General features: G+C 39.9%; 1 protein-coding gene across 1 annotated transcript in view; it reads right to left on the reverse strand.

Moving 5' to 3' along the window:
• RASGRP3 (RAS guanyl releasing protein 3) overlaps window positions 1-25,832 on the reverse strand; it is a 63,975-nt gene that overhangs the window by 13,841 nt on the left and 24,302 nt on the right. Inside the window, exons 2-10 of the mRNA XM_050893918.1 lie at window positions 18,134-18,324; window positions 16,505-16,607; window positions 15,802-15,864; window positions 14,481-14,612; window positions 12,936-13,083; window positions 10,093-10,266; window positions 9,518-9,634; window positions 8,936-9,211; window positions 2,151-2,228 (exon numbers count right to left, since the gene is read on the reverse strand). Coding sequence (XP_050749875.1) covers window positions 2,151-2,228; window positions 8,936-9,211; window positions 9,518-9,634; window positions 10,093-10,266; window positions 12,936-13,083; window positions 14,481-14,612; window positions 15,802-15,864; window positions 16,505-16,607; window positions 18,134-18,203 — 1,161 coding nt within the window. The 5' untranslated portion in view covers window positions 18,204-18,324. The remainder of the gene's footprint in view (window positions 1-2,150; window positions 2,229-8,935; window positions 9,212-9,517; window positions 9,635-10,092; window positions 10,267-12,935; window positions 13,084-14,480; window positions 14,613-15,801; window positions 15,865-16,504; window positions 16,608-18,133; window positions 18,325-25,832) is intronic.

Here is a 25,832-nt window from a genome sequence, read left to right on the forward strand (position 1 = left end):
ACCATAATTTTATTTATGTATTTGAAATGCATGCTATGAGGAAAGGTACCAACCAGTGTCCAGAGACTACCTAGCTGAATTTATTGAATGTTCAGAAACACTGTATCTGGTCATGCCATTTGTAATTCAGCCTGTATCTCCTGTCTGTTTCACCAGCACAGGGTTAATGGTACTGTAGACTGAAAAAGCATTTTCAGACGGATGCAAACATCTGCGTATTTTGGTGTTGAAATAAATTCTACTCAAAAGCAAAAAAATTATGTGTGTCTTCAGTGGCCTAACTGCACCAGGCAGAATTGTCTTCTAACCAACAGCTGTACTATTAAAAACTCCCAACAAGAAGATAACTAATGTGCAGGGAAAAGCAGGACAGTGTGACAGGGAGATGCTATACTACAACTGGAGGTCACTCTTCAGTATTTTTTTAGGCTGGTACACTGACTGAAGAGTCTCCTCCCAGTTTTAGCAGAATGAAAGTCTTGCTCAAGCCCTGTTGACAGCAGGCTCATATGCTAACAGATCAGCTCCACTTTTGCCTTGAAAACAACTGCAGCAGCCTGAGGCACTTCCTCCACAGTGCACCTGCACGGGAGTTGTACTCCTACAACAATAAATCAAGGAGCAGCTGAAATGATATAACTATGCTGTCACATTGCCTTTGACAAATTTTTCCACGTACAATAGCCCTACAGATTCTTTCCCCTCTAAAATATCTTGTGTGCTTTGGCACTCCATCAAAGAGAAGTATGGCTCAAACGGTCCGGCTTCTGTCAATTCAGCTGTAGCTTTCTACCCATCAGGGTGCTGCAACACCTCAATGTCACTGGTTATTCATTGATAGTTATGCAGAAGTCTCCCACAATTGCTGGGTAGTGTTAAAGTTCACAGCACCGTTTATATCGCTTTTGTCCTTCTTAAAGCTCAGGCTGGAGATCAAAGCAGCAACGTGATAATTTTCTTCATTTACAGTAAAGGCCCATTAGTCCTTCCACAACACAGAGCTGTAACAAATCAGCTTTGCTGGCAGTAATGGGAGCAAGAGGGAGCCAGAATGACTGCAATAAATGGGAACTGTTGTGGTCAAATCATATCCAACAAGGATGGGAGACTCTAATGAAATTCCAGGTATTCAAACTGAATTAGTGTTGACTATGGAAATATTCAATAGCTTCCTTACAATTGCTCATCATCCACCATTGAAAGCACACGCACAGAGTCCTCAAACTGGTCTCCAAGAGTGATAAACTATCTTAAAACCCAGAGAAGCCCTATACTTGGAAATTAAGGGGTTCTGCTTCCTTGCTTGTTTTTGAGAATACTTTAAAAACATAAAAAGCCCTGCAATGAGTCACCTCAGACTACTGGACTCTGCTCTCATGCCCCGCTAAACACTTCCAGCCACCCTTAGTTTCTGCTGGTGTCAGACTTGAGAGGGCTCAGCCTGAGAATCACATGCTGGATATGATAGGTAATAAGGATGTTAATGCACTGATTAAATGCTCAGAGGAAAGAGAAGTCCCCAAACTTTGGCAACAAAAGAGAGTAATGTTTTAAATGAAATTCAGCTATTAATTAGGAGATTTATCTGTATCCTCAGACTTGCAAAGCATAATGAAAAATGCATCAATGCAGCATTATCTTTAGTTGCACACACTAAAAAAAGAGTAATATCTATTCTGAAGTGTTTAAACATCGGTTGAAAGCCCAAGATACAGCCAATTCTACATAAGTAAACAGTTTTTAAAACACTACAGCTAATGCTGTGGCTTACCCAAAACAAATCTTTGGACTCAGTGTTGTTTTATATAAGTGCACCAGCATCCAGAAAATGAAGTAATGGTCACATAATAAATAATTGATGTAAACTTACAAAGGATATCTTCACATAAAGCAGAACTATGTTTTCCATGACTTGCAGAGGTTTTGTTGAAAAATAATTAATAATGAAATCTGGCACGTTTCACTATTTACCTCTCCCAATATGCACTAATACCTATAAATAGTGTCAGTGTTTACTATACAAGCCTACACACTAAAAGGCTTTAAGTGAATAGGAATAATGAAACTCATTAACTGTCATTTAAAAAATTTAATCAATTGCATGCAGACAAAATAAGCAATATGTGAAAATGCAGTAAAAGATGACCTACAGATTTGGAGTTCCTTGGTTCCAGCACCAGCGAGAGCTTGTAGATATCATCCTCAGTGTGATAGAGGTCCAGGGACAGCTATGTGTAAGAAAGAGAGAAAACCAGTAATATTTATTAATCTGGGTTGGTTACGACAGTCTTGTAAGCAGAGATACACCTCTCACTGAAGCTAAACAAAAAGTTTTGCTGCTCGAAGTTCAGGATACACACCGAAGCTGCTTCCAGCTGCTGGGAAAGCAGCTTTTCACAGAGCTAACATAACCCATGCTGGTGAGCACATGTTGCTGTTCACGCTTGTACTGGGCCGAGCAGGCGCTGTACTCGAGGGCTGTCACAAGCTGCATCCCAACATGTCAAGTGAGAGGGGCTGCGTGTTGACCTTCTCCAAAGAGGAACTTTGGTACCAAAGACCACCCTTATGCAAAAGACTTTCTTTTAGCAGCTCAATGGTCATGAGAGATCTCAGAGAAATAACCTGGTGAATACAAAAACTGCAGGAAAGAAGTTGTAAAGGGGCTAGGCTAGAAGGACTTCAGATTGTGTTCTGGTCAAATTTTGTTCCTGAAGAAGGGTCAGAGTACTGCAGCTCTTCTACAGAGATCAGCCCATGCAGCAAAAGCCTCTCTAGAAAGCTCTGGGCACTGACACAGGCCCGGGAGAGGCAAGCCAGGTTTGGCACCACTGTTGATGCAGCAAAGTGCTCCATGAAGAGCAATCCCAGTTACTTTAGCCCAGCTTGGCCTGTTCCCAATCCCCTCTCACCAAGTAAGGCAAATTCCTTTTCAGCTTCTGTATGAAAGATTTTTTCTTCCATGTACTCATTCTTTTCCATATAGGATTTACTGAGGGAAAAGAAGGGGCATAAATATGCTTAAAGTAAAATTTGTTTTTTTTTACTTTGGCAGCTGTGGTCTTGTGCCGATGCAGGTCTGCAGTAAATTCCTCCTCGCTTGGAGTGATGAAGGAGAAAAGTAATCAACACTGTGGCTAATGTTTTGCAATGAGAGGAAACAAACATTGCATGTTTCCTGTGATCACGTCCCTACATTAATTGGCTTTGGAGTAACTGACATGATTTGAAGTTATCATCTATCTTGCAAATCCCCAGTTAAGCTAGGATTGACTTAAAAAGATGTTTCCCAGCAGGCAGATAGAATTGCTACTGACTAAATGACTGTGACAGCAGGTTATTTTTAGAGAACCTGAAGTGCCTAATTAGTAACAAGCAGGACCAGCAACACCATACTGCAGAACCACCTCTAGGAACCACCTCCTTGTAGGCAGAATTTTGTGCAATGAGTACAAGACAGGAGTTGTGCCCGTTCCCAAGATAGGTACACAACCCAGAGCGAACACATGGTTTTAGAGATTTTGCATTATTCATTTTGTCTAGCTGTAACACTACGCTGATTTTTGCACTTCGTAATTTGGTTATGGGCACCAGTGAAAGCCTGAGCATCCTGCAGGTCCCTTCACCCAGCTGGCATGCTGCTCTCACAGAGGAATGTAAAGACCTGTCCTAAAGATAATGTAGAACCAGTAACTGCTGTAACAAATATCGTTCATGTACTTAGTTATTCAGTGACTGTATTCTTAGGTTCCTTGGTGGTACAAAATAAGCAGAACTCATTTGGAGCAAATGATATTATCAGGTCAGGCTGGGACTAACCGCAGAATTGCTAGTTCAAAAGGCTTTGCCCTGTTCCTACGAAAGAGCACAGTTTTCTCAGCAGGCCAGATGAGCAGGGTGTGGATTTGGGGATGGAAATGCATTAGTATTTACTTAGCAAGTTTGCATCATCTCCCCTCCCTGAATTATCTGACCTTATCATAAGCAGCAGTTATAACTTCATTAGGCACAATGTGTAAGCACACAGTGGACAAGGTATTGTCTAGTACAGAAGTTTTAAATACTAGCAAAAAAATTACAAGCATGATGACTATGCAGTTATATAAGCTGTCATTTTATATTTTATTTACAGTTTTTCTCTGACAGATAAAGTGTAATCAGAGTTTTCCTAGGACAACCTTTACAGCAAGTGGCAGTTTCCATTCTAATTTGACTTTCATTGCTGTCCTGTTTTTCCAAACAATTTGGGGGAGGATTGAGGAGGGTGGAGGAGGGACGAGAAAGGCATGGCTTTTTTTTTTTTGTAAGTGGAACTTACTGAACACAAGTTAGGGAGGGTGACTTTCAATTTGATTGTTTAGATATTTCTCATTCTCTTCACTAGACTGTACAAATGACTGGGACTTTCCAGTCATTTGCATATAGTCTCAGAACAGGTTAGATAAATAGCTGTTGAGACCTAAAAATAGGGGGGGAAAAATGGTGGCACCAAATAAGTTCTAACGCAGTTAGCATAAATATACTGTAGACTAGTTGAGAGACTGACATCCTCTTCCAATCCACAGAAAGTGATGAAACATTTACCCACAGGCTTTTATTCGTATTGTGAAATAAAAACAATGTGGAAATACTGCACAGCAGGTAAGGAAATCCCTTAAGCATCCTTACCAAATGTGAAGTTTTCTAATGGTGAAAATGTCATTAGAGCTATTATTCCTCTCTGGTGCACTGCCAAGGTCATGCTAGGTCCTCTTTTACTACTTCTACTTCTTAGCTCCAGGTTTTGGATGCCAGGGACCAGTACAGAACTGGGTAGAGAGTCAGTGGAGATGGAGTGAGTGTGGCCAGTAAGGCAGGAAAGGAGGAAGAACCACACAGACTAAGAGCAAGCATGCACTAAGATGTGAGTCTATCTTCGTGTAACACGCTCTGAGTCGTGGCACATTTACTTCTCTTGCCCATATAACTCAGACTCATTTACACATGTCCAAGTGAGGACTCCCATCACTAAAGCTCCCCCTCAGCTTTTGCAGTCTCCTATGCCAGTAAGCCTGGCATTTCTCTCACTGCCCTCCATACAACAAACCTATGCCTTATTTGTGGCATTTTAACTTCCATGCAAAATATTGGCTTCTTTCAGCTAGTTGTTCAAAGCTAAAATTCTGTGAGCTAGAAGCTGATTTTTTATGCTGACAATAAGATGGGGGGGGGGGAAGCAGACTTCTAAGTTTGTGTGCAGACATCTAAATCAAGAGAGAGCCCCAACTTTCCAAAATGCTGATCATCCAGCAGCTACTACTGAAACCACAAGGATTTAAGTTCTCTTGTTCCCCAATCACCCTTTAGGTCTATACACACAATAGCATCTGAAAAATGCCCATAAAGACCCTTGACCAGGTGGCCTGAAGTTTACTACCAAGCTCTTGCCCCAGCTTTTCAGCCAAGCTCTCACCTCATAGCTCTTAACACAGTCTCCCCAAACATCACCATTTCCAAACCACTTGAAGGTATCAGCTTCCCCAGAGCAGATAGCGCTCCACCACTGAGGAAAAGAAAGACCAGGGCAAATTCCCACATGCCCACTTAGTCCATGAAATACCCATTTTATCTTTTTGTGCAAGTTATTGGACTACCAAACCAGCACCCAGTGATTTACTTGTCAAACAAGCACAGGCCAGGCTGTTAGCACTTGCTAAGTGTGGTGTAAAAGGCAATACTGCAAGGAATGGAGGCCAGGCAAGAGATTTACACATTGCTTATCACGACAAAACACCTACTAAAAGCCTGCCTGGATAGAAGCAGCTTAATAGTAAAACAGCAGAAGTGAACAAATAGTTGGGTCAGCTGATCCACACGCAAATGAAAAGCACTCTATATGTTTATACACATTTACTAGTTTTGAAAGGGAGTTTCTCTAAGTAAATTAAAGATGAGAAAAATTTTTACAGTTTACATTAGAGAGGGAAGACCTAGCAATAAATAGAGTAGTTGTTTCTTCAGGCTCTGAAAACTGAGGATGACTGTGGCAGCAAGGGAGGCTAAATCTGCTAAAAGACCATTTGCACGTAGCAAGGTCAACTATTTTTAGTCAGTTCTTGTCAGCTTTGGGCTGCAATCCTAGCTTTCTTCTCCTCTTTCTCTGACCCCAGCCTATAATCTAAAACTTTGTTATTAACAAAAAGACTGACAAAAACATTTCACCTACTATATAAGTTCATTATTACTGTTTAAGAGACCACTGTAAAAAAAAGTACTGTAATGTATTCATATGTACAATTGAGGATGAAACCTACACACTGGAAGAAAAGTGAGAACATTCATAATATTATGAGATGTACCAAAATTCAGGTTCAGGAACCTTTTGTAGAAATTTGTTTTTATCCTTTCCAGGAGTCACCGTCTTAAATCAAAACTCCCACACTATCAAACCTACCTCACTCACAACTACACTTCCAGTGACTACTATGAAGATAGAATTACCCTCGAAAGGTTTTAGGATACCTACAGCTGTCTACCTAGGATACCTATGGTTGTCTCCATCATTACTGAAAGGTACCACCATGGAATCATTCTAACAGGTAAAAAGCAGCACAAGTTAATTTTAACCCATGATCAGGCCTGGAATCAACATTGCAGCATGCAGCTTCATTTATTTACAATCAGATTGGCTCAACTGTAACCAAAATCAACACAGTTATATTAGGAATTAATACATCAGAGCACAGTAAGCAAAAAGTACTTGTCAGGTACTCAGTTACTTCTCCTGGTAAATGAAATATACTGAATGAAATATGATGTAGATATAAATAAAATCCGTATCATTTTGCTAAAAACAAACAAACAAACAAAACAAGGAAAATATTTAAAAAATTGAAAAACAGATAAAATACATAAACTCAGGTTGATACAATGATGGGAATGAACCTGCAAGCTCTTAGAAAAATTTGAAGCTTTTTGCTCCTTTTGGAAAGCAGGCTGTCACCCAAAAGAGAGAACAGCTAATGAAAATGTCAGCAGTGGTTCAGCTTCCATCTCTCACTTCACATTGTCTAATTTCTGCCCTCTTGGGCTCAGTTTCTTATTGCTCAGTTCTCTAAAACCTGAGGTTCCACTTCCCCCTACTCACAGCCAAGCTTGTCAGAAACTATGAACTTTCAGAAATGAGCAGGGAGGGAAAGAGGGGCACGAGATAAGAAAGGGACTCTGAATCACAGATAAAACAAAACAAGGTAATAAATATCTGCCTTTATAGTCTAATATTTTAATTAGGTGGGTGTTGCAGTGGGCAATACACAGTACCTTCTCCTCCCTGTCCCACTAACCGTGATCAGGCCTTGTTCCCAGATTGCTCCATACAAAGTGCAATAGGACAAGGCTTTCCTGTTCCCCCAGACTTTCCCATTCTTCATTACAATAAAGCCACAGGTATATCCACACCATCTTGGTTGCTTCAAACTTAGGCTCATATTTGTCAGCCTCCCTGTACCTGATCAGTCCCAGCATAAATCCACCACAGACTACAACCTCTGCTTAATTTCTAGATATGCACATTTTTGAGCATTTTAAAGTAAACCATGAAAGGAAAAAATCCAAAGCTCCTGCCCAATAGCCCTCCAGTTAAGGCATTTACCTAGAACGAGCTAGGCAATGAGAGTCACCTAAAGTCTGTGACCTGACTGAGGAAAAGCTGGAACTTGGTTCCCATCTCCCCAGGGAGTAAATTCTGAGAAGTTCATGCTATCCAACAAAATAAACACTGGAAAAATTCTGAAATCTGACCTAGTTACACACAGACCTTGCTTACTTCTAAGTTTATTTTTTGAAGAATTCTATTGATTTAAGGAGAGCAAAGACATTCTCTTTCAGTCTGGATTAGAGATCTGAAAGACAAAGTTAAATAACAAGAAGAGAAACAGCATAAAATGATTACATATTAAGAGAGTCCTTTACCTAACATGACATATTTCAGACTACTCTCAGATGGCTTTTATTTGCTTGCAACATCAACTGGTTTACAACAAACAACATTCCTTTTTTTTCAAGTTTCACAGGTTCTATCCTTAATTCCAAGACACTGTTTTTTGCCCATGACCTGAACAAACTGTAGTGTTGGGTCAAACACTGCTGCAGTTAAGATCAGTGCTAAAATGACTAAATTTCAATAGAAACAGGATTTGGTCTGATGGTTCAGGCTCCACGCTTCAGTATGTTTTGAAATAAAGTGTAGTATTTATTAAAATGACAGTCATTGTCCACATATCAAAAAGGGGACTGAAAATTAATCCCTTTTAGCATTGTCAGTTGCAGCTTTTTAAAAAACATGTTTTATTCAGTCTTTTTGAAATCTTAGTTCCTTTGATTTGAAATGGGACATTCAAATCCTTATCTGTAATTTGTGTGTGCAAGTTTCAAACCTCCCAAAATGTAGCCACTGCCAAGCGGTAAGGAGAGGGGAAAGAGCAGGGGTTGCAGGGGCTCTTTAACACCATTCAAGAGCATTTTTATTTACTGGACAGGAATAGTACTGTGTCGCACACAAAGCACAAGGGAGCAAGAACAGTGTGATGGCCAAGTCGGAATTTCACTTGTGTGTCCATGTCAACACGTCACCCCATCTTTGCACAGGAGACATAAGCCTCAATTCTAAGTAGTCAGAACTTAAGTTTTTACTTCTCCTAACACAAATACAGGCCTCTTTCTGTCATCCTTAAAATAATTGATAACAATCCTGTTGCTGCTTCCAGCCATCACATACTACAGTAATGAAACTCTCTTTGACTTTATTCACACCTTGTTTCTGTTTTGTATTCTCCCCCTTTTCTTTTACAAAACTGTGATAACAATGTGCCCTTATCTCTATAGATATGAATGAATATTCCTACTGACATTCAATATCTGAATAACTGAAGTGAATTGAAACATGCTCAATACTTACAGTTAGCAGGTTAATTAAATCCATATTAGGCTCTAAATGATGAGAGGCAGTTTGCAGGGAAACCAGTTCACTCAAGGTGATGGAAAGCTGCTGCATTTTCACTATGTTAACTTTGTTCTCATCTATCCAGTCAGGAAAAATGACATGGACAGCAATCAAGTCTTTCAAATGAACTCCTAAAATAGGAATTTTGAAGCCAACACAGTCAGCAAAAGCCTTGCGGTAGTTGCAGTAGTTTCCATTGGAAGAGACCAGCTCTGTCATTTCGTTCCAGTCCTACAAATAGTCAGAGAAGCAAGTCTCTGTGAAAGCATTCATAGTATTTCCTTAATCTGTTTTAAATGAGCACAACTCATGTCAGGGTGTCAAGAGTGTTAATTTCCTCTCTGGCACAGGCAATCAAGCAGAGGATCTCCATGAGCTGATCCTTCTCCACCAAGAGGAATGCAAGCAGAGTGCGTTTTAGGATGCCCTGCCATGATCCAGCTATTGTGCTGCTGAGATACTTGCACTGCAGAATCCATCAGACCTCAAAGAGGTGATGTTCTGCTCAATATGTCTATATTCTGCAGTCCACCATACCTTTGTGACTTCTGAAGACAGATGAGAATGAGTTTCTTTCAGGCGAGAAATGGAGCTGTGGCTTAGACCTCCCACAACTGCCATCAGTGTGTTGAAGTTCTGGAGGTGAAGGAGCTTCTGCAGGAGAGATTGATCATGCATAATTAAAAATCAAGGAAATAATACATGTGGCAGCTATCCAGTGTCACACATGACAAGCGAAAGGAGACAACCTATCACTGGTAAAGCAGAAATCACTAAACCGGGGGACATAACAGAATGGTTCAGCATTTCTTTTTTTAATTAGCTTAGCTCCACAAGAAACACACAGTAATGACAGTTGTCAATGAGAATACAAAGAAAAATTATTTTATAGTTATGTCTACTAGTTAAAAAATGCAGACATACCACACCTGAACAAATAATGTGATGCTGAACAGGCTGTTCACTGAGGAAACATCCTTACAGTTTGATGTTACACAAGATGTGTGTGTAAGATGCTCTTACACAAAGAGCATCCAGTTCATTTGTTTACTGCAACGTCTATTTGTATTATTGCTTTATACTGGAGGAAAAGACTCATATGCAAGACTTACCTGTGCAACATTGATAAACTTTGTGATTACTTCTGCCCTTTGCTGGGGTGTTGGTTTGCTGAGAACCATGAGCTGGACCCATTTGGAGATACCATTAAATAAAGCAATAGATCTCTCCAAAGTAGGATTGTTCTCCAAGCAGCCATGGATCACATAGCTTTGGTAGTCTGTGAACTAACAGAGGAAAGGCATTTTCAGTAAAATGGTGGACAACTTAAGAATCAAATTGAAGCTTTGATAATTTTTTCCTTATAAAGCTCCTCTTGTTTAGAAAGTGACCAAGACTCAGGGTCAGCAGACCCTGCTGCACATCAGTTCTTTCTTAAAATTTTGTTGTTGTTGTTGTTGTTGGGTTTTTTATTACTTAAATGTCAACTTAAAACTTTTGTGTTTGTGTGTGAGGTAATACAGCAGCATGCATGATGAGCATGATTACTACTTCCATGGAATCACCTTTCCCATAACTTACTCAACACTTACAACGTTTTATTCTGTGTAGTTTTACTTGACATACTCATGGCATGATACTCGATAGGAATTATCTACTGCTACAAGCAAGAAGCATATAAATAAGAGCTTTCATCCCTCTCCAATATCCTGACCAACTGCATTGTTGATGTAAAGAGGGAAATCTTGGCCCCACTGAAATCAACAGGAGCTCTGTCACTCTTCATAGGAGCTTGGACTGCATCCCAAGAAGCTAACTATGCACCCATTTTCTTCCTCTTATGTCAAAAAAATTCCATAGCACAAGGAGCTACTTCTGCTAAATCTTGCTTCTTTTGATGTTATTGTTCAGTCCCTGTATGTTCATAGACATAGTTCTACATGGGAAAGATACTGCTCCCAAGAATTAGATTTCCCTAAATGTTTGGAAAATATTTTTTAGCTGTCCCTTTAAGACGAATTTTCAGAAGCTTATGACATAACTTTAGCTTGTGCAGGGAGCTGACAGCAATGCCAGCCACCACAGGCTTCTTGGTCTTAGCTGATCAAAAATTGCCTGCTAGAAGACTATATGATGGCATATGCTCTTCCACAGCTGATGCTCATCTCAGAGCTGCAGATAAACAGTATCTCAGTGTTCAGATACTTTTAAATGTTTTCTGTTATAGTTAACACTGCCTTTCCTTCTCCCCCACATTTTTTTAAATAGATAAAACCAAAGACAGGATTCAGACTAATCATCTTTTACAACTACATAGCTTTGAGATAACACTTTCGTCTACCTTGCAAAAATAAGTGGCACTCTTACATTTCTGAATAGTTTACAGCAAATCACCTGGTCTCACTGACATCTCCAAATAAATGCTAGTTGTTTCTCTGTAGCAGTTCTCAATTGTTCTTTAAATTAGATTAGCGATACTGGGCTCGTTTGTCAACCTTTATGTTTTGAGGTGTGCCCTTCACTTTATTTCCTGGAAATGTACCATTCTACAACTTTTTGGTTACCAGTCTCATATAAACAAGCAATACATCTTTCAAACCTTTTCATTGCATTACATGATAGCATAAGATTAATTAACTCTAATTGGTTGCAAAGAAACATCTGAGATGATAGACAGCAAAATTCAAGCCGAAGAATTAACAGACAAATTAGAAACAGCAAGGAAAAAAGAAAATTCATTGCAGGTCTGAGTTTTCTTTCTAGAATTCCCAAAGGAATTAAAATATATCTTAAGTCTAGTTAGAAATCCATCCCTTTTTTCTTGTCCCTCCCTCCTTCTTTGAGGTTAGCATTGCACAGATCACGGTAGGGTGTTTTCCCATGATTTGAAGTCTGGAGTAATAAACCTTTGAACGTTATTAAATGACGTCAAAAGCGATTCTATTTAGACTGGTCTCAGCTCCTCATTGATCTCTTTTTCCTTCCTCTCTTGAAACAAACAAGAAACCTCATATATTTTTCTTAGTTTTGGAGTTTGATTTCTTTCATGCTCCTAAACACTTTTTTAAAAGTCTCATTTTTTTGCTGAAGAGAACTTGTCATCTTGAGAACTTACTGCTTCCATTTGCCACCAGATACAGCGGCATCATGTGACCTTTTCATATGGATATTTGCCAGCAGAAATCAGCATTTCTTTTGGCATTTGGGTTACTCATTTGTTTTGCTTTAGTGTCTACTTTCATTTTCATCCATTTTTGCCTCTTGTTCAGGTACAATCCTGTGTGAAAAGAAGCAACTGTATCTGAATTTTCCTCAGTGCCAATAAGGGAGAAGGAGGAAACAGAAGTTGTGCTGTCTCTGTTCTTGCAGGTTTTCAAGACCCAGCTGGCTAAGTCCCTGAGGAACATGATCTACCACAGAGCTGACCCTGCTTTGGGCAGGGGGTTGGCCTAGAGGCCTCCTGAGATCCCTGAATTATCTTCTGATCCTAAGTTGGCAAAGAAAGGACAGTCTCTGAAGAAGTGGTCGGGAGTGAACGGAGGCCATGGAAGGACTATATCTATTTCAGTCTCTTAAAAAACTATTCATTGCAAAGACTCTGATGTTTCCTGAAAAGTAATTAACTATTTTCCTCAGACGAAAAAAAAAACACCTGAAGATTTTGAACAATAACATATTAGTTTAATCAATTGCTGCAACACATGGCTGCAGTAGCTTTTAGCAGTAATTTTTGCCCAGAATTTCTCCACAAAATTAACTTCAGTCACTAAAAGCATCAATCATGAAAAAGATCAAGGAAGTGCTGGTGCAGCCATGGCTATGTACATCATATGAAGGATTATAAAGATTTACTACACTGAAATTTCAAGGGAAAAAAGTCACAAATGTTAAACCGTGTGAACACTCTTTAAGGACAGGCTCCTAATTGCAAGTGACAAAGTTGTAGGCTTCTTACAGAAATTCTCCTGAAAGATTTATGCTCCAGAAAAGTGAGATGTTCAGCTAGCTCAATGGGCTCCAGATGGTCAAACAGCAGGCAGGCTTTTCCTTTCTTGGAAATCCTCTTCCTCTGTGTAACTCTTCTCATCCAGTCATAGGAAGGACTGCAACAGAAAATAGGTACAATTCTCATTTATGTTTGGGTACATGTGAGTGTAGCCCACAGTTTGCACACATAGTATAAAATTACCAAGAGACAGATCATGAGTTTTCTGATCTGTGACATCCAGCACATAATAAACACTCAGAGTAAGACCCGTTCAGTTGCATAACAGAAGATAAGAGTTTTGGAGGTGCTATTGCAAATGATAAATAATAGCAGGTTTCTATCAGAACAAAAGGACACGTACTCTTCTCTATGATACAGGAGGCCATAATTAAAAAATGCCTTGGGAATAGAAGAAAAACAGGTCACACCAAATTCGGATACAGAATAAAAAAAGACTTGAATAACTTCAAGGATTAATTTTTACTCTGTAAGACCACAGGTCCATGAAATAATGGAACAGCAGAAACAGTCAGTCAAACAGCTAACAAAGCAGTAAGAAGTGGGTGGACAAAAGGGCAAATCATTTGCTTGCAAGCAATGGAATAATTCCTACCCATACACAGTAAAAGCACTTCAGAGAGCAGAAAGAGGTTGCTAACAATATTTTAAAATGAAGATTTAAGAGACAATATTCATGTGATTTCACTGGTACTGTTCTTGCAGGAAGTCTTGCAACCTCCATTGAGATTAGTAGTGCTGTCCTTCCAGGTTACTATGACATTTTTAAATAAGGAAAAGTCACTATGCATATGCCATATTTTAAAAGAAAATCTACAATATCAGGTGAGATAAGACTACTAAATGTATAAAAATAAACAAAATTGGAGCAGCAAAGGCTGGAGATAACAGGGAACCATCCTCGATATGGTGCCAACAGGCCTTCTTCTTTGATATTTTTGATCTGGTGATGTTTAAAAGGTAATTTTCATTTGAACATGTCAAGGAAATACTAGTGTAATCATTTTGATGCAATAAAACTACAAATGTGATGCTAAAGATTACCCAGTTATATCATAGAAAAGAAGTACACAGAAAGCCATTAGAAAAAATGAACAGGTTACTGATGAGAGAACAACAAAGCTTCCCTGAGAAAATGCAAAATTTACACAACATGCCAGTCACTGCATTGCTTGCCATTCTGTATGAAAAATTATAGGAAAAAAGTAATATTAATCACTTAATTGGCACTAGCTTTGTCAGGAAAACTATTTCTTTCCCATTTATATTAAAAACTTACATACAGATAAGAATGTTCTCTTTACCATGACACTACAACTAGAATTTCAAATTTTTAGTAACTTCAAATTTAGAAGACAATATAATCTTTTTGTAACTGCTTTTTTGCTCTCTCAAGATCAAGATGGCCCTTAATGTTTTTATATTTTGCAGAGAACTAGAATTCTGCTGTTACAGAGACAGAGAGAAAGATGTTGAAGCTCATAACATCCTTACATGCTGGAGATATCAATGAGATGGATGTGATCCTCATATCCGAGCTGGCTGGCTACTTCTCGAAACTCTTCAGTCAAACGAATCAGCCCAAGATCCAAGTTAAACTCCGCAGGGAATTCCAAAATCCAGTATCTGAAATCCACAGTCAGCGGTTCAGAGATGCCCAGGGATTCAGGTGTAACATTCAGTGGCTGCACATATATACTCACATTTTATTCAATAGGACTTATAAATATTTCAGACCCAATGGCTTTTGCGCAGAGAGGGTGGACTACCCCAACTTGTTGCTGCTGTGATTATCTGTGACACTGAAGTGGCAAAAGCCACTTTATCATATAATTTCCTTTGGTTAACTCACCACAGCACAACACAGCAGCATTCTATTGAAATGCAAAATTAAAGTTATGCCTCAGGTGACACACACAAAAGGCACATACATGTGTCCTGACTCACGCTGCCAGGACACCCAAATGACACTTGCACTTACCCCTTGTCTAAGTGAGACACTTTATCTGCTCAGAAGAGATTTTTCAATGAAAATGAAAATGTGAATTTGAGTGGCAGTTCTACCATGATAACCATGTAAACGAGATGTCTCTTCTGTTATTTAAGGGGGTATGGAAAAGGCTTTATCAGTCCTGCTTTCAATATCTCCCTCCCTTTCTTCACAGTGATATAACTTAGTCCAGAGGAAGAAAGAAAAAGCATTTGTTTGAGGGAAGTAGGTTATATCATGTTATCTTAAAAATTCATGCTTTCTCTTTTAGAGAGATGTTCCTACACAAGAACAGCCTAACCCATGAAAGCTTTCCCACAGAAACAAGGTCAGAGACAGTCGGTGCAAGGATCAGAACATACTCGACCTATAATAGCTTTGGCATCACCAACACACTCCTGTTGTCATAAATTATGTAGGGATTGCGTGAACTGAAGCCGACAGCCCAGGGACAATCTTCCTCTACCACACTAGATTACATCTTGAAGCAAAATATGTCCCTCCTCTTGTGTGTCACTGAACTAGTCTCCCTCTAAGAGATGTCACACTCAAACACCAGGTAAATCATAGCACAAGTTTTTAATCAGCTTTTTAGCTCAATGCAGTTAAGCGTCTTAAAGGCTGGATGGCTCAACCTAAACAATTGTTTTCAAAGCACAAAAATTCACTCATCACTATGGACTGGAGATCAAGTAAAAAAAAAAAAAAAAAAAGAAAAGCTTTATATTTCCATGGTTTAGTTTTAATCTTTACAAAAAGAAATCACAGTGATAGTATTCACAGAAGCATAAAAACAAAATACTAGAGGACCAGAAGCATGCTTACCTCATGAAATAGCAGATTTTTAATCTGAATTCATTGCAGTTCTCCCCATTGGCATCTCTATATGTATGCTAGTTAAAGAAAGCTTTGTGTGCCTTGATTCAGTAATGTTTTTATCCACAGAAGACTCTGACACTAGAACAGCTGAATAAAAAACAGTATCAAACTTTTCTTCTAGAGATAACCACAGTATGCTCTGATATTTCATTCACTTTCACAGCATCTTAGGGGACAAAGACCATCTCCCGGCTGCCACTTTGGTTTTTGCCCTAGCAAAAATGCCTCTATTATACTATTCTGAATATTCTGCTGAACGGTTTCTTGTCAGCTCTGGCTAACCAAATATGATAATTCTTATCATTACTGAATTCTTTAAGAGGTATAAATGACATGTAGGTGCTTTGCTACCACTGAAAGTTCATAGTAGTCAAAGGCCAGCCCGCCGTGATACATCTGAAAAGTTATCTTGGCCATATATTTCCACTTATTCAAAGTTAATGCAAAGTATGCCTCAGTATGCTTGTACATATGGAAAAAGTCCACAAGCAGTAGCATAAAGGAGCTCACAGACTTCCATCTTTTAGGCTGAAAAAAATTCACCTCTAAACCTTGTCACTAATTAATTGACACATTTTTACATACAATCACAGAAACAATCTGCTTTTGACGTTGTAGTGTCTATTTGCAAGACTTTGTGAAAGGATATGTGGACAGAAGTTTGCCAGCCAGCTCTGTGGAAGGCAGATACCACCGGTGCATTAAGAGAAAGGTTCTTGGCAAATGGCTGGAGCATTGATTTCCTTTGTCATCTGCAAAAGAGAAACAATGAGTTAACCACATTATTCATGATCAGAGAGAAGCTTTTATTCTTCAGGCAGTCAGACAGAAAGGATCAAAAGTGGAAATGTTGGCTCATTATCTACCAAATAGGTAGGAAACAAAACCAAAGCACAAAAATGGTCCTTTAATGATAACTATTGCTAGATGTAGTGCTATGTATTTAAAGGGAAAAAAACCCCAAACCAGTGTAGATAACAGGCCATAGCTAAAAAATGGGGCATGGACGGCACTATGCTAAACGTTATACAAAGACACTGCCAGTAATCCAAAGAACAAATCCAAAATTAGTCCACCAGAAGGGTGGGGAGATGATTTATGTACAACCACTTCCCATATTTGTTTTATTGCAGCTTTATAGCTTTGTGTCAACAATTAGATTGTTAAAAAAGTGATCTGCCTCAAGGAATTCAATGTCAAAGCAGCACCTCACATCTGTGCCCAGGGTCCCATCTCCAGCTGCCGTACAGACCCTTGTGTCTTAGCAATGTAGCCACTGAAACTACAGAGAGTTATTCCCTGGCAGGCTGGCTGACCATCAGTCTTCCTCAACATCTGCAATCTTAGATTATTCTCTGTCTGTCACTCTTTTAAAAGACAGCAGACAATATGCACGTATGAAACGGGAACCACACAGGGACTACACTTGTCAAGACAGTGTGTATACAAGGAAGAGAGGCATGATTTCCAACAGACAAGTATATGGGCTCTGCTAATACTTTCATTTGGTTTTAGAACAACAGATTTGATGGTGGTCTACAGAAATGGATATATGGGGATTCACTACAGTCAGTAGCAAGATCCGTCTGTTCCTCAATTATTTAATACTCTCTCACCTTTAGATACTTGTTTCTCTCCACAAGGGAAAAAAATTAATACCTCATTCCAACCAAAAGCTGTCCTGCATTTCAAGAGAATCTAAATGTACTTTGTGAATTAAGGCCCCATTTCAAAGCATTTAAGCCCATCCATGAACTCATCTGACTGCAATGCGACATATGTCATGATTAATGGTGTTATGGATCAAGGTCTATTTCATCACTTCTTTCCCTCAGACCTGGTACATCACATTTTAATAAGAGTAAAAAGATTACATGAGCTTTAAGTCATATTCTTGCCAATTATTGCATGATGATTCAGAAAACCTTTCAAAAAAATGACTGGTCAGAAATGCAGCTGTGTAACCACTCAAGACAAAGATCAATGCCAGAAATAACTCCTTGAATAATTCAACTAAACACTTCTCTTGGTGAAGGCCAGCATTTTAAAAACCACTATACGCACCATTGTGCATTATCTGTATTAAGAAAATTTAATACAGTATGCATGTGATTAAAATTCTGGCCTGTGTGATTCTGGGCCAAAATGAAACATGGAAAATTTTACAGAACAGAAATGTTGTTTGCCAAGGGAAAGACTGGCTAAATCAGAGAACAGCAGGGGTTATATTATAAGATGAATTTCAAGAACAGCAAAGTAAAATATGGAAAAAGCATACCAAACATTTCAATACAAGTGTTCAAAAGTTCATCTAATGTTGCAGCCTTCCCAAGTGTGTTTGACCCCATTGTCCTTTAATTGTTGTCAAAAAATAAGAGGCATTTTCACCAAGTAGAAGGATGCTTCTTCAGCTGCACAGCTTTTTCACTTTATTGTTGGTTGCATTCTTAGCTGGACTTCAAGGAAAATCTGAAGAAAGTAAAACAAATCATAATTATATGACTATATGGAAGACTTATCAGGATGCAATGTTTACAGTTCAACTCATCTTTTCTATAAACTATTTTTTCCCCACACGATACAGAGCACCTGAAAGACTGCCGTAAGCTTTTCTGACAATACAGCTTGTATTTTTAAGTGTTGTCCAATTGTTTGTCCACTAGCACAAAATAAATCCATAGCTAGGGTCATAAACGAGAAACCAGATGGTAGATGAGGGCATGCATGTACAATGACGCACATTTTGTTCAGGTCATTTTATTTACACTTGATAAGTCACTTTTTGTTAATAACCCTGCTTTTATGTTTTTAAGCATAACCATTTTTTTTTCCCTAACATTACTGTTTCATGGTAATGTTAATGGTCTTAATTGGCACAGACTGCATAAAATGTTTAATGAAGTTCATAGCAAACATTAAACTAGGAGGCAATTTTTCAAAGAACCTTAAGATCAGTCCCTACAGCTTTTTTAAATAAATCTTTCCACGGTAGCTGAACGCTCACAGAAAGCTGAATAGATACAGAAACTTCTAAATCATACCATATATCTACTACACATTTAATTATCAAATATCGATTTACCTGAAAGATGCACAAAATACTCTGTTACAAGTTCTCAGAAATAATTTTACAGGTTATATTTAAAGAAAAGAAGAAATCAGTATTTTATTGTCTATCTGTGTCTAAGCCCCACTACTACCTGACCATAACAAGTGTCTGAAATGTGACAAACAATAATAAAGTATATCCAGCAACTTTTCTAGAAAAAAGCCGAGAGGAGAGCTGAAACAGTCCTTGAAGAAAAACAATGCAGGAATTTGGGAAATTTCTTTTTAGAAGTTGTTGCACATAACATAACTTTTTAAAGTTGGTCATGCAAAGCACTGATGAACTATATACCTGCTTTAATTCACCCACAAATACCAAGTTTTTCAAACCTACCATATCACAGACCTCGTACTGCAAACTCAGTCCTGGTAGGACTGGCATCCTTCACCCTTTTTACTAATCCACCCTGACGCCCTCCCAAATGCCACTGTTACAATGAGCACAGAGCGCTCTGAGCTAGGTCCCTGTGAGCTTGCAGCCCTGCAGATGTCATCATGGGCCAGCCACCCAAGGGACACGAGGCAGTGGCAGCTTTGCTGGCCCTGCTGGTGCCACCTCAGACAGCCAGCTCACACCCATGGAGCGGGCAGGTATGCTCCTTCCTCAGCAAAAGGCAGGGCCAATGTATCCTGACACAACTCCCACTTCCCAGAAAGAGAAGAAAATGCTGCTCATTCAGGCTAGGTCTGCACTACTGAACAGACCATGCCCAGATGGGCACCCAGGTGCCAAAGCCAACTAGGAGAGGTTGGCCTTTATCTACATTAGTGAAGCCTCTCAACCTCCCAAATAGAGTTGGCACATGCAAGCTGCTCGTTGCTGGCCTATGCTAACTCCTACCTGCACCTCAGATCCACTTTGGAGACCACTGACTGGTCAGGGACCCTCTAGCAGCACAGCGCATTGCATCCCAAAACGTGCAAAAGTGTCCGGCACTGGATAATTCTCTATAGACCTGGCTTCAGAGTCCTGCAGGGCCCAGGCTGCTCTAAGCATGCAGCAGTGTTTTCCTTGGAAGACCTTCAAAATATACGCTCAGCCAAAGATACTATTATTTTTAGATGTGTGCCTACAGCCAGGTTCTTTCTGGTCCCATCCAACAAAGGATTTAGACATGACACACTTTTCCCTGAAGCTGAGAGAAGAAGACTGCAGGAAACAAGCACAGCTCACTGAGCAGGGAGTTTCTACAAGTCAGTGCACACACGATGCTGCAGCAGCCCAGGTCAGCCAACAGGAAACATGAGTAGAGAGGTGCAAACATCAGTCCTGCCCCGCCAGTGCCTTCCTCCTAGCTGGAAGAAAGCACTTTCTTCCGTTTGAGTTTGGTGGTGCAGAACCCCCTCTTGAAGGAACACACATCTGTTTTTCCAGGAATCAAGCAGAGCTCCTATTTGCAACAAATAATTGGGGGAAAACTACTCCATTCACGCAACAGTAAGCAGCCAGAGCACTCACCTAAGAAAAAGGGGAAGGTGGGTACGCAGTGGTCCTTGGCTTTGAACCCACGCTTGGCATTGTAGAAGGTGGCATCCTAACAGTTAGGTCTGGGGCTAGGCTGGGCAGCCTCAACCCTTCCTGCTGAACCTGTGTCATCGCACAAAAACCAAAGTTGTCTGAAGTGGACCACAGAGAGAATACAGGGAGATATGTGGCTCTCTAACCTGCTGGTCAGGCCACACATGAGCCAGGGTCACTCTAGGTTCAGTCTTTCTTCCCAAGACTGTTTATGTATTTAAAGGGAAAAAACAAAGTAGAGTATTTGCTTGGTTTACTTGCTTTGAGAGTTAGCCAGCAGCTGAGCAGTGTTTTTCAAGATCACAATTTTGTACTTTGGCACCTTACTTTTGCTAGAATCCCATTTTGGGCATGTTTGTCCTTTTTGACTATCCCAAAATCCTTCTCTAAGTGCTTAAATTACTGGCTTGATTTTTCACAGAGCCGGCTAGCTAGCTCTTCCAACTTCATCTGACTAGGTTTTTTTTTTCAAGACGACAAAAATAAAATAATTTTTACATTGGCTATTTCAAAATACTTTTTAGTTAGCTCTTTAAAAAAATAGAATTGAGAAAAGCTATTGCATGTTCTGCCTATCCCTTGAAAACTGCTGAGCATGAAATGTAGGAGGGGAAGAGATTTGATCTGCTTTTTCAGTTTTATTAGTATTACCATCCTTTATAATATATAGCATAGGAGAGTATCATTCCTATCTTCTGTTGGCAACAGAATTAAGGCAGCCATATAGTAACAAATAATTCTCCGTGTAAAATTGCAGGATTGTTTTTTAATTACATTACACCTACTTAACCAGTAGCTACCTAGATCCTGATGTTACAGTACCACCCCCCAAACAGCCTATCTGACCACTAAATGGTTTTATTCTCATAATGCTTCTAAAAGAAGAATAAAACATTTCCACTGGAGGAAGAACTGGCTGACTGGGGCTAAGCCACACATCCACAGCTGAGCCAAAACCTGATATCACATCTTTTGACTGCAGACTCCAACAACCACAACCATTACATCATTATTTGTGTGATCAAGCACTGCGGTTCTACTAGAACAATAAATGTCTTGTCTACATCATGTCACAATGGTATCCAACCACACCAACACCTCTAGAGATGGACGAGTAAAATACAACTATAAATTTCTTCTACATAAATTAAATAAATTATATTTTGATAGTCAATGGCTCAACACGAGAAGCACAGAAAAATCATACATGCAATAATACATGTATATAATGTATATATATACATGTATAATAATGTGTATATATAAAATTATATATGTATATAATACATATATATAATACATGTAACGAATTAAAAACTTTGAAATAAGTGGTTACTACTAAAAAATTAATTGCCAAAGGTGCAGTTGGACTTCCAAATAAAGATAACCTAGAGAATCCCTGCCCCCAGGTGCTTCCTAATGTAATTCTGAGACCTCTCATTGCCATCCAGCTGTTTCAGGAGGATTCAGGAAAGCTGGATAAGAAAAACAGAGCTCACTCAAAGAGATCACACAGTTAGTGAATGATTGCATACTACAATGAAACTAAAAAAATATATTTTTGCCTTATAATGGAATTACAAATCCTATTGTGTTTACTGTGGTTAACAGAGGCTACTAAGGACACAGGAGGCACACAATCCTCCACAGCTATCCATTCTCTTTTCTTAATCAGGTCACTTGAAATGGCAGACTCCACTACAAATCTTGCTGGGAACCTGCCACATGCTGGGAAGGGACTTCAGGGCAATAGTCAGGACTGGGTGAAGGACGCTAGGAAAATAATCAATATAAGCCTTAGTGTTCCCTGAAAGCCTATAGCTTTGTCTAAAGGACCCCCTTCATTTAGGTAATAGATACAACCATAATATTCCTATGAACCAAGTCATGGTATCAGGCATGTCATGCTTTATTTCATGAAATATTACCATTACGGGATGCACACTTCCGACTTAGAGGGAAAGCAGGAACATCTGCAGTGATGTGCCCAGAGGCTGGAAGTCCCTGATGGACTGAACTACAAGACACAGAGTCCCTTCCAAGTCTTGCCGTCACCCCAACTGCCACATGTACACAGACAGTTACTTTGAACATATGTCTTTCCTTAGCACTCTCGTGCAGTGTAATTGCATTTTGTGTTCAATGTTTGGAAGTCTTGAGATGGTGCTATTATGGACTGTCTTGATAGATGTATTTAAAACCAATGTGTAAGCTGTGAGCTCCTGAGACAGATGTGGTCAGGTGTAATACATTAGTTTTTAAAAGAAACAGGATACCCTGCCAGTAAACTTGTGGTCTTATGCAAAAGCACCAAATGGTGTGAACAGAGTGGGCAGCATGCAGTCAAGTTTTAAATGTTGGCTACCGTCATTAGTAAAACCAAAAGACATCACTTTTACTGCTGGAGGCTACTAAGGGGAGGTCCACACCTACAAGTTACAGCAGTTTAAGTAATATTAAAATGTAAAGCCAGCACAAATCCCTGTGTGGGCACTTTCACATGGATTTCAAGCAAGTTATATTGGTTACAGGTGCAAGCTAAACCAATAAGTCAGGTTTAAATAGGCTTAAATTTGACATACAGAGTAATATTTATTTAGCTAAATGAAACTTAAAACAGCTTTTTAGCCAAGCCAAAGTAAATGTACATGTAGCATTTTCCCCATTAATTAAAAGTGGGCTATTTTCCTTCTACTTAGGGACAATAAATGAGCCACACGCAAACAGTTCAACTTTGACACAGAGGCACCTCTATGGGTCTCAGTTTACCATAAACTTTCCAGAGGCCTGCACACAGGAGACTCATATTCTTTACAAGATTAGGACATTCTTGGGGGTTTAAGTAAGCCAGACCTCCCCTCATCTCCCTCTCCTCCAAGCCTACACAACACAACACTTGCATTAAACAGCTTCCACCTGGCTGCTGGAGAAACAGTGCTAAATGCGAGCAGCTGGAACAGGGAAATAGAATCAGTAGCAGTATGCAGAAAAAGAAGCCAAGAAGAAATGGAGAGCCTCATGAGAAGGTTGAACAGTAACTTCCCTTGCTACACCTTTTCCTTTATCCTGTCGTGCTCGTGTACAGGGCAAGCTCTTCAGGACAGAGTTCATCTGCTACCCTGTAGATGTAGTGGAGGATCTCGCAATGAGGCCCTTTCTTGTGATTAGTCTCCACACATATTAGTGTAATTACCATAATAAGAATCCCAGCTGGGACACATAATGGCTGCACCTTTGCCTACACAGATGCAATCAAGACATCTGTTTGGGCTCAAGTCAACACAGGTCTTAGGTTGCCCAATGCATGGTTCCTGAAGTTTTTCCTCTCCAAGTAGTTAAATATTTCTTGTAGGTGGTCAGTACCAGTTTATTTACTACAGTACATACAAGTCCATTTCTAGAAAACTCTGAGCAAGTGACATACGTGGTCAGGTTTCTCCAGCATCTGACACGTGTCAAAGCTGTGCTAGGCAGGAAAGGGCAGTGATGCTGGGCTGTCAGGCAGCCTAATGACACCACTCCTGTCCCAGTCCATGACCTCAACCGTCACATGCAGCTGGCTGCAGGATAGCACATCTGGCTTACCGATGACGTTTGTCAAGTGGAGTGAGGACACAGAACAAGGGAGAGATTGTGGTACTGCCCCATGAATGAAAGATACAAGCCTTGCTGGGGGCAGGGGAGGAATGAAAATGAAATATGAGAGTCTTGGGCTCATCTGATGTGACTCACCAGTACTCATTCACCTTTGCTACACACCTTCAGACAGTAGTTACACCATAAACCACAGTAACTGTCTGCACCCTGTTACTTTGACTCACTCTTTTTCTGGATCAAAGGGGAACTTCAAAAGACACTAAACAGAGTGGGACGTCCGTGTCTGAAAAGGGGAGAGGACCAGGGGATGGTTAAGTGTACACTGCTGGTGGATGGCTAAAGCCAAACCTCATATTAACAACAGACACTGCACAGGGGATGTTAGTAGCTCCACAGCTCTACAGACTCCACGGGATAAAGTTTCACCTACTCCATTTCATTCGCCTACCCCAAACCAGTGTAATCTCTGTAAAACTTAATTCATTGCCAATTAACATAAATATTTTTAATTACTGATTTGAGTATTGGGAAACAAAGAAGACAAACATTAAAACGCCTTTCCTCCCACTTTCCCAGGCTCAGCTTCACTCCAGACACCTCTCCTTCCCCTTGTTATTGCTGCAGGTTACACCCAGTCCCTTCAGTGAGGCAACGAGCAGTGCAGGAGGTCAGAGTCAGTACACAGCAGTTTCCCTCTGCTGCTCCTTCCTTCTCACTCTTGTCCTATGCTCCAGCATGAGTCCTCTATGGGCTACAGTCCCTTCACAGAAGTACCTGCTCTGCCACGGAGCACTTCCTCGTCCTCTGACTTTGTTATTCCCTCCGTTCTTCCCTCCTCCTCTCCATTCCCTTGTTCTCTCCATGTTCCCTCCCCCTCAGTGTTTTCCGCCTTTTCTTAAGTATGTTCTCACAGAGGTGCCACCAACTTGGCTGATGGACTCAGCTGTGGCCTGCAATGGGTCCCTTGCAAAGACAGCTGGAAGCGGCTGTGTCCGACACAGGGCAGCCCCGGCCTCCTCCCACAGAGGCCATGTCCACAGCCCCCCTGCTGCCAAAACCTTGCCATTTACATCCAATATAGCCTCTAAGCGATGAGCATTTGTTGCCTTAGCACCAAAGTATTTAAGTTACAAATTGTCAAAACGTATTTCATTATGCTTAATTTTGAGAGAAGAGTCCACTGAGCTAAATATTTACTTTCAAGTCATCACAGGTCACCCAATTAACATAGAAGGGTATTATAAATGATTTCAGTGCCTAGACATTTACTCTTCTATAGGAACAGAGGTTAAATGAATAGGACTATAGGTAAGAAACCAAGTGGATATATGGATCCACTCATATGCACTACCAAACTATTAGTTCAGAGCCACATAATGCCTTGTGGAAATTCATAAATTAGCATATGGGGTACAACACATGCTGACCTAACATAAAGGAGAAGCTTACAGAAATCATGAGGAATGGTAATGGACAGTCACACAACCAATACTTTCAGTAATCAGAAAGTCACTTGATTAAGGCTTAAGCTGCTTAGACAGCATTTTGTTTAGCATTCTTATCTCTTTCTGTGAAATATAACCAAGGTGATTTCTGAGACAACAGAAAAAAACCCAGGTTTCCTCACTTATAAACCCCCTAAAATAATGGATAACTTGATAACTGGATTTGTAAAAACAACAAAGGTTTCATTCTCAATTGCAATTCTAGCATTTTATGGAACTGGTTATCTACCATACTTCAGCTTTGTCCC

Source organism: Gymnogyps californianus, chromosome 3 (genome assembly GCF_018139145.2).
Source record: "Gymnogyps californianus isolate 813 chromosome 3, ASM1813914v2, whole genome shotgun sequence".
Lineage (NCBI taxonomy): Eukaryota > Metazoa > Chordata > Aves > Accipitriformes > Cathartidae > Gymnogyps > Gymnogyps californianus.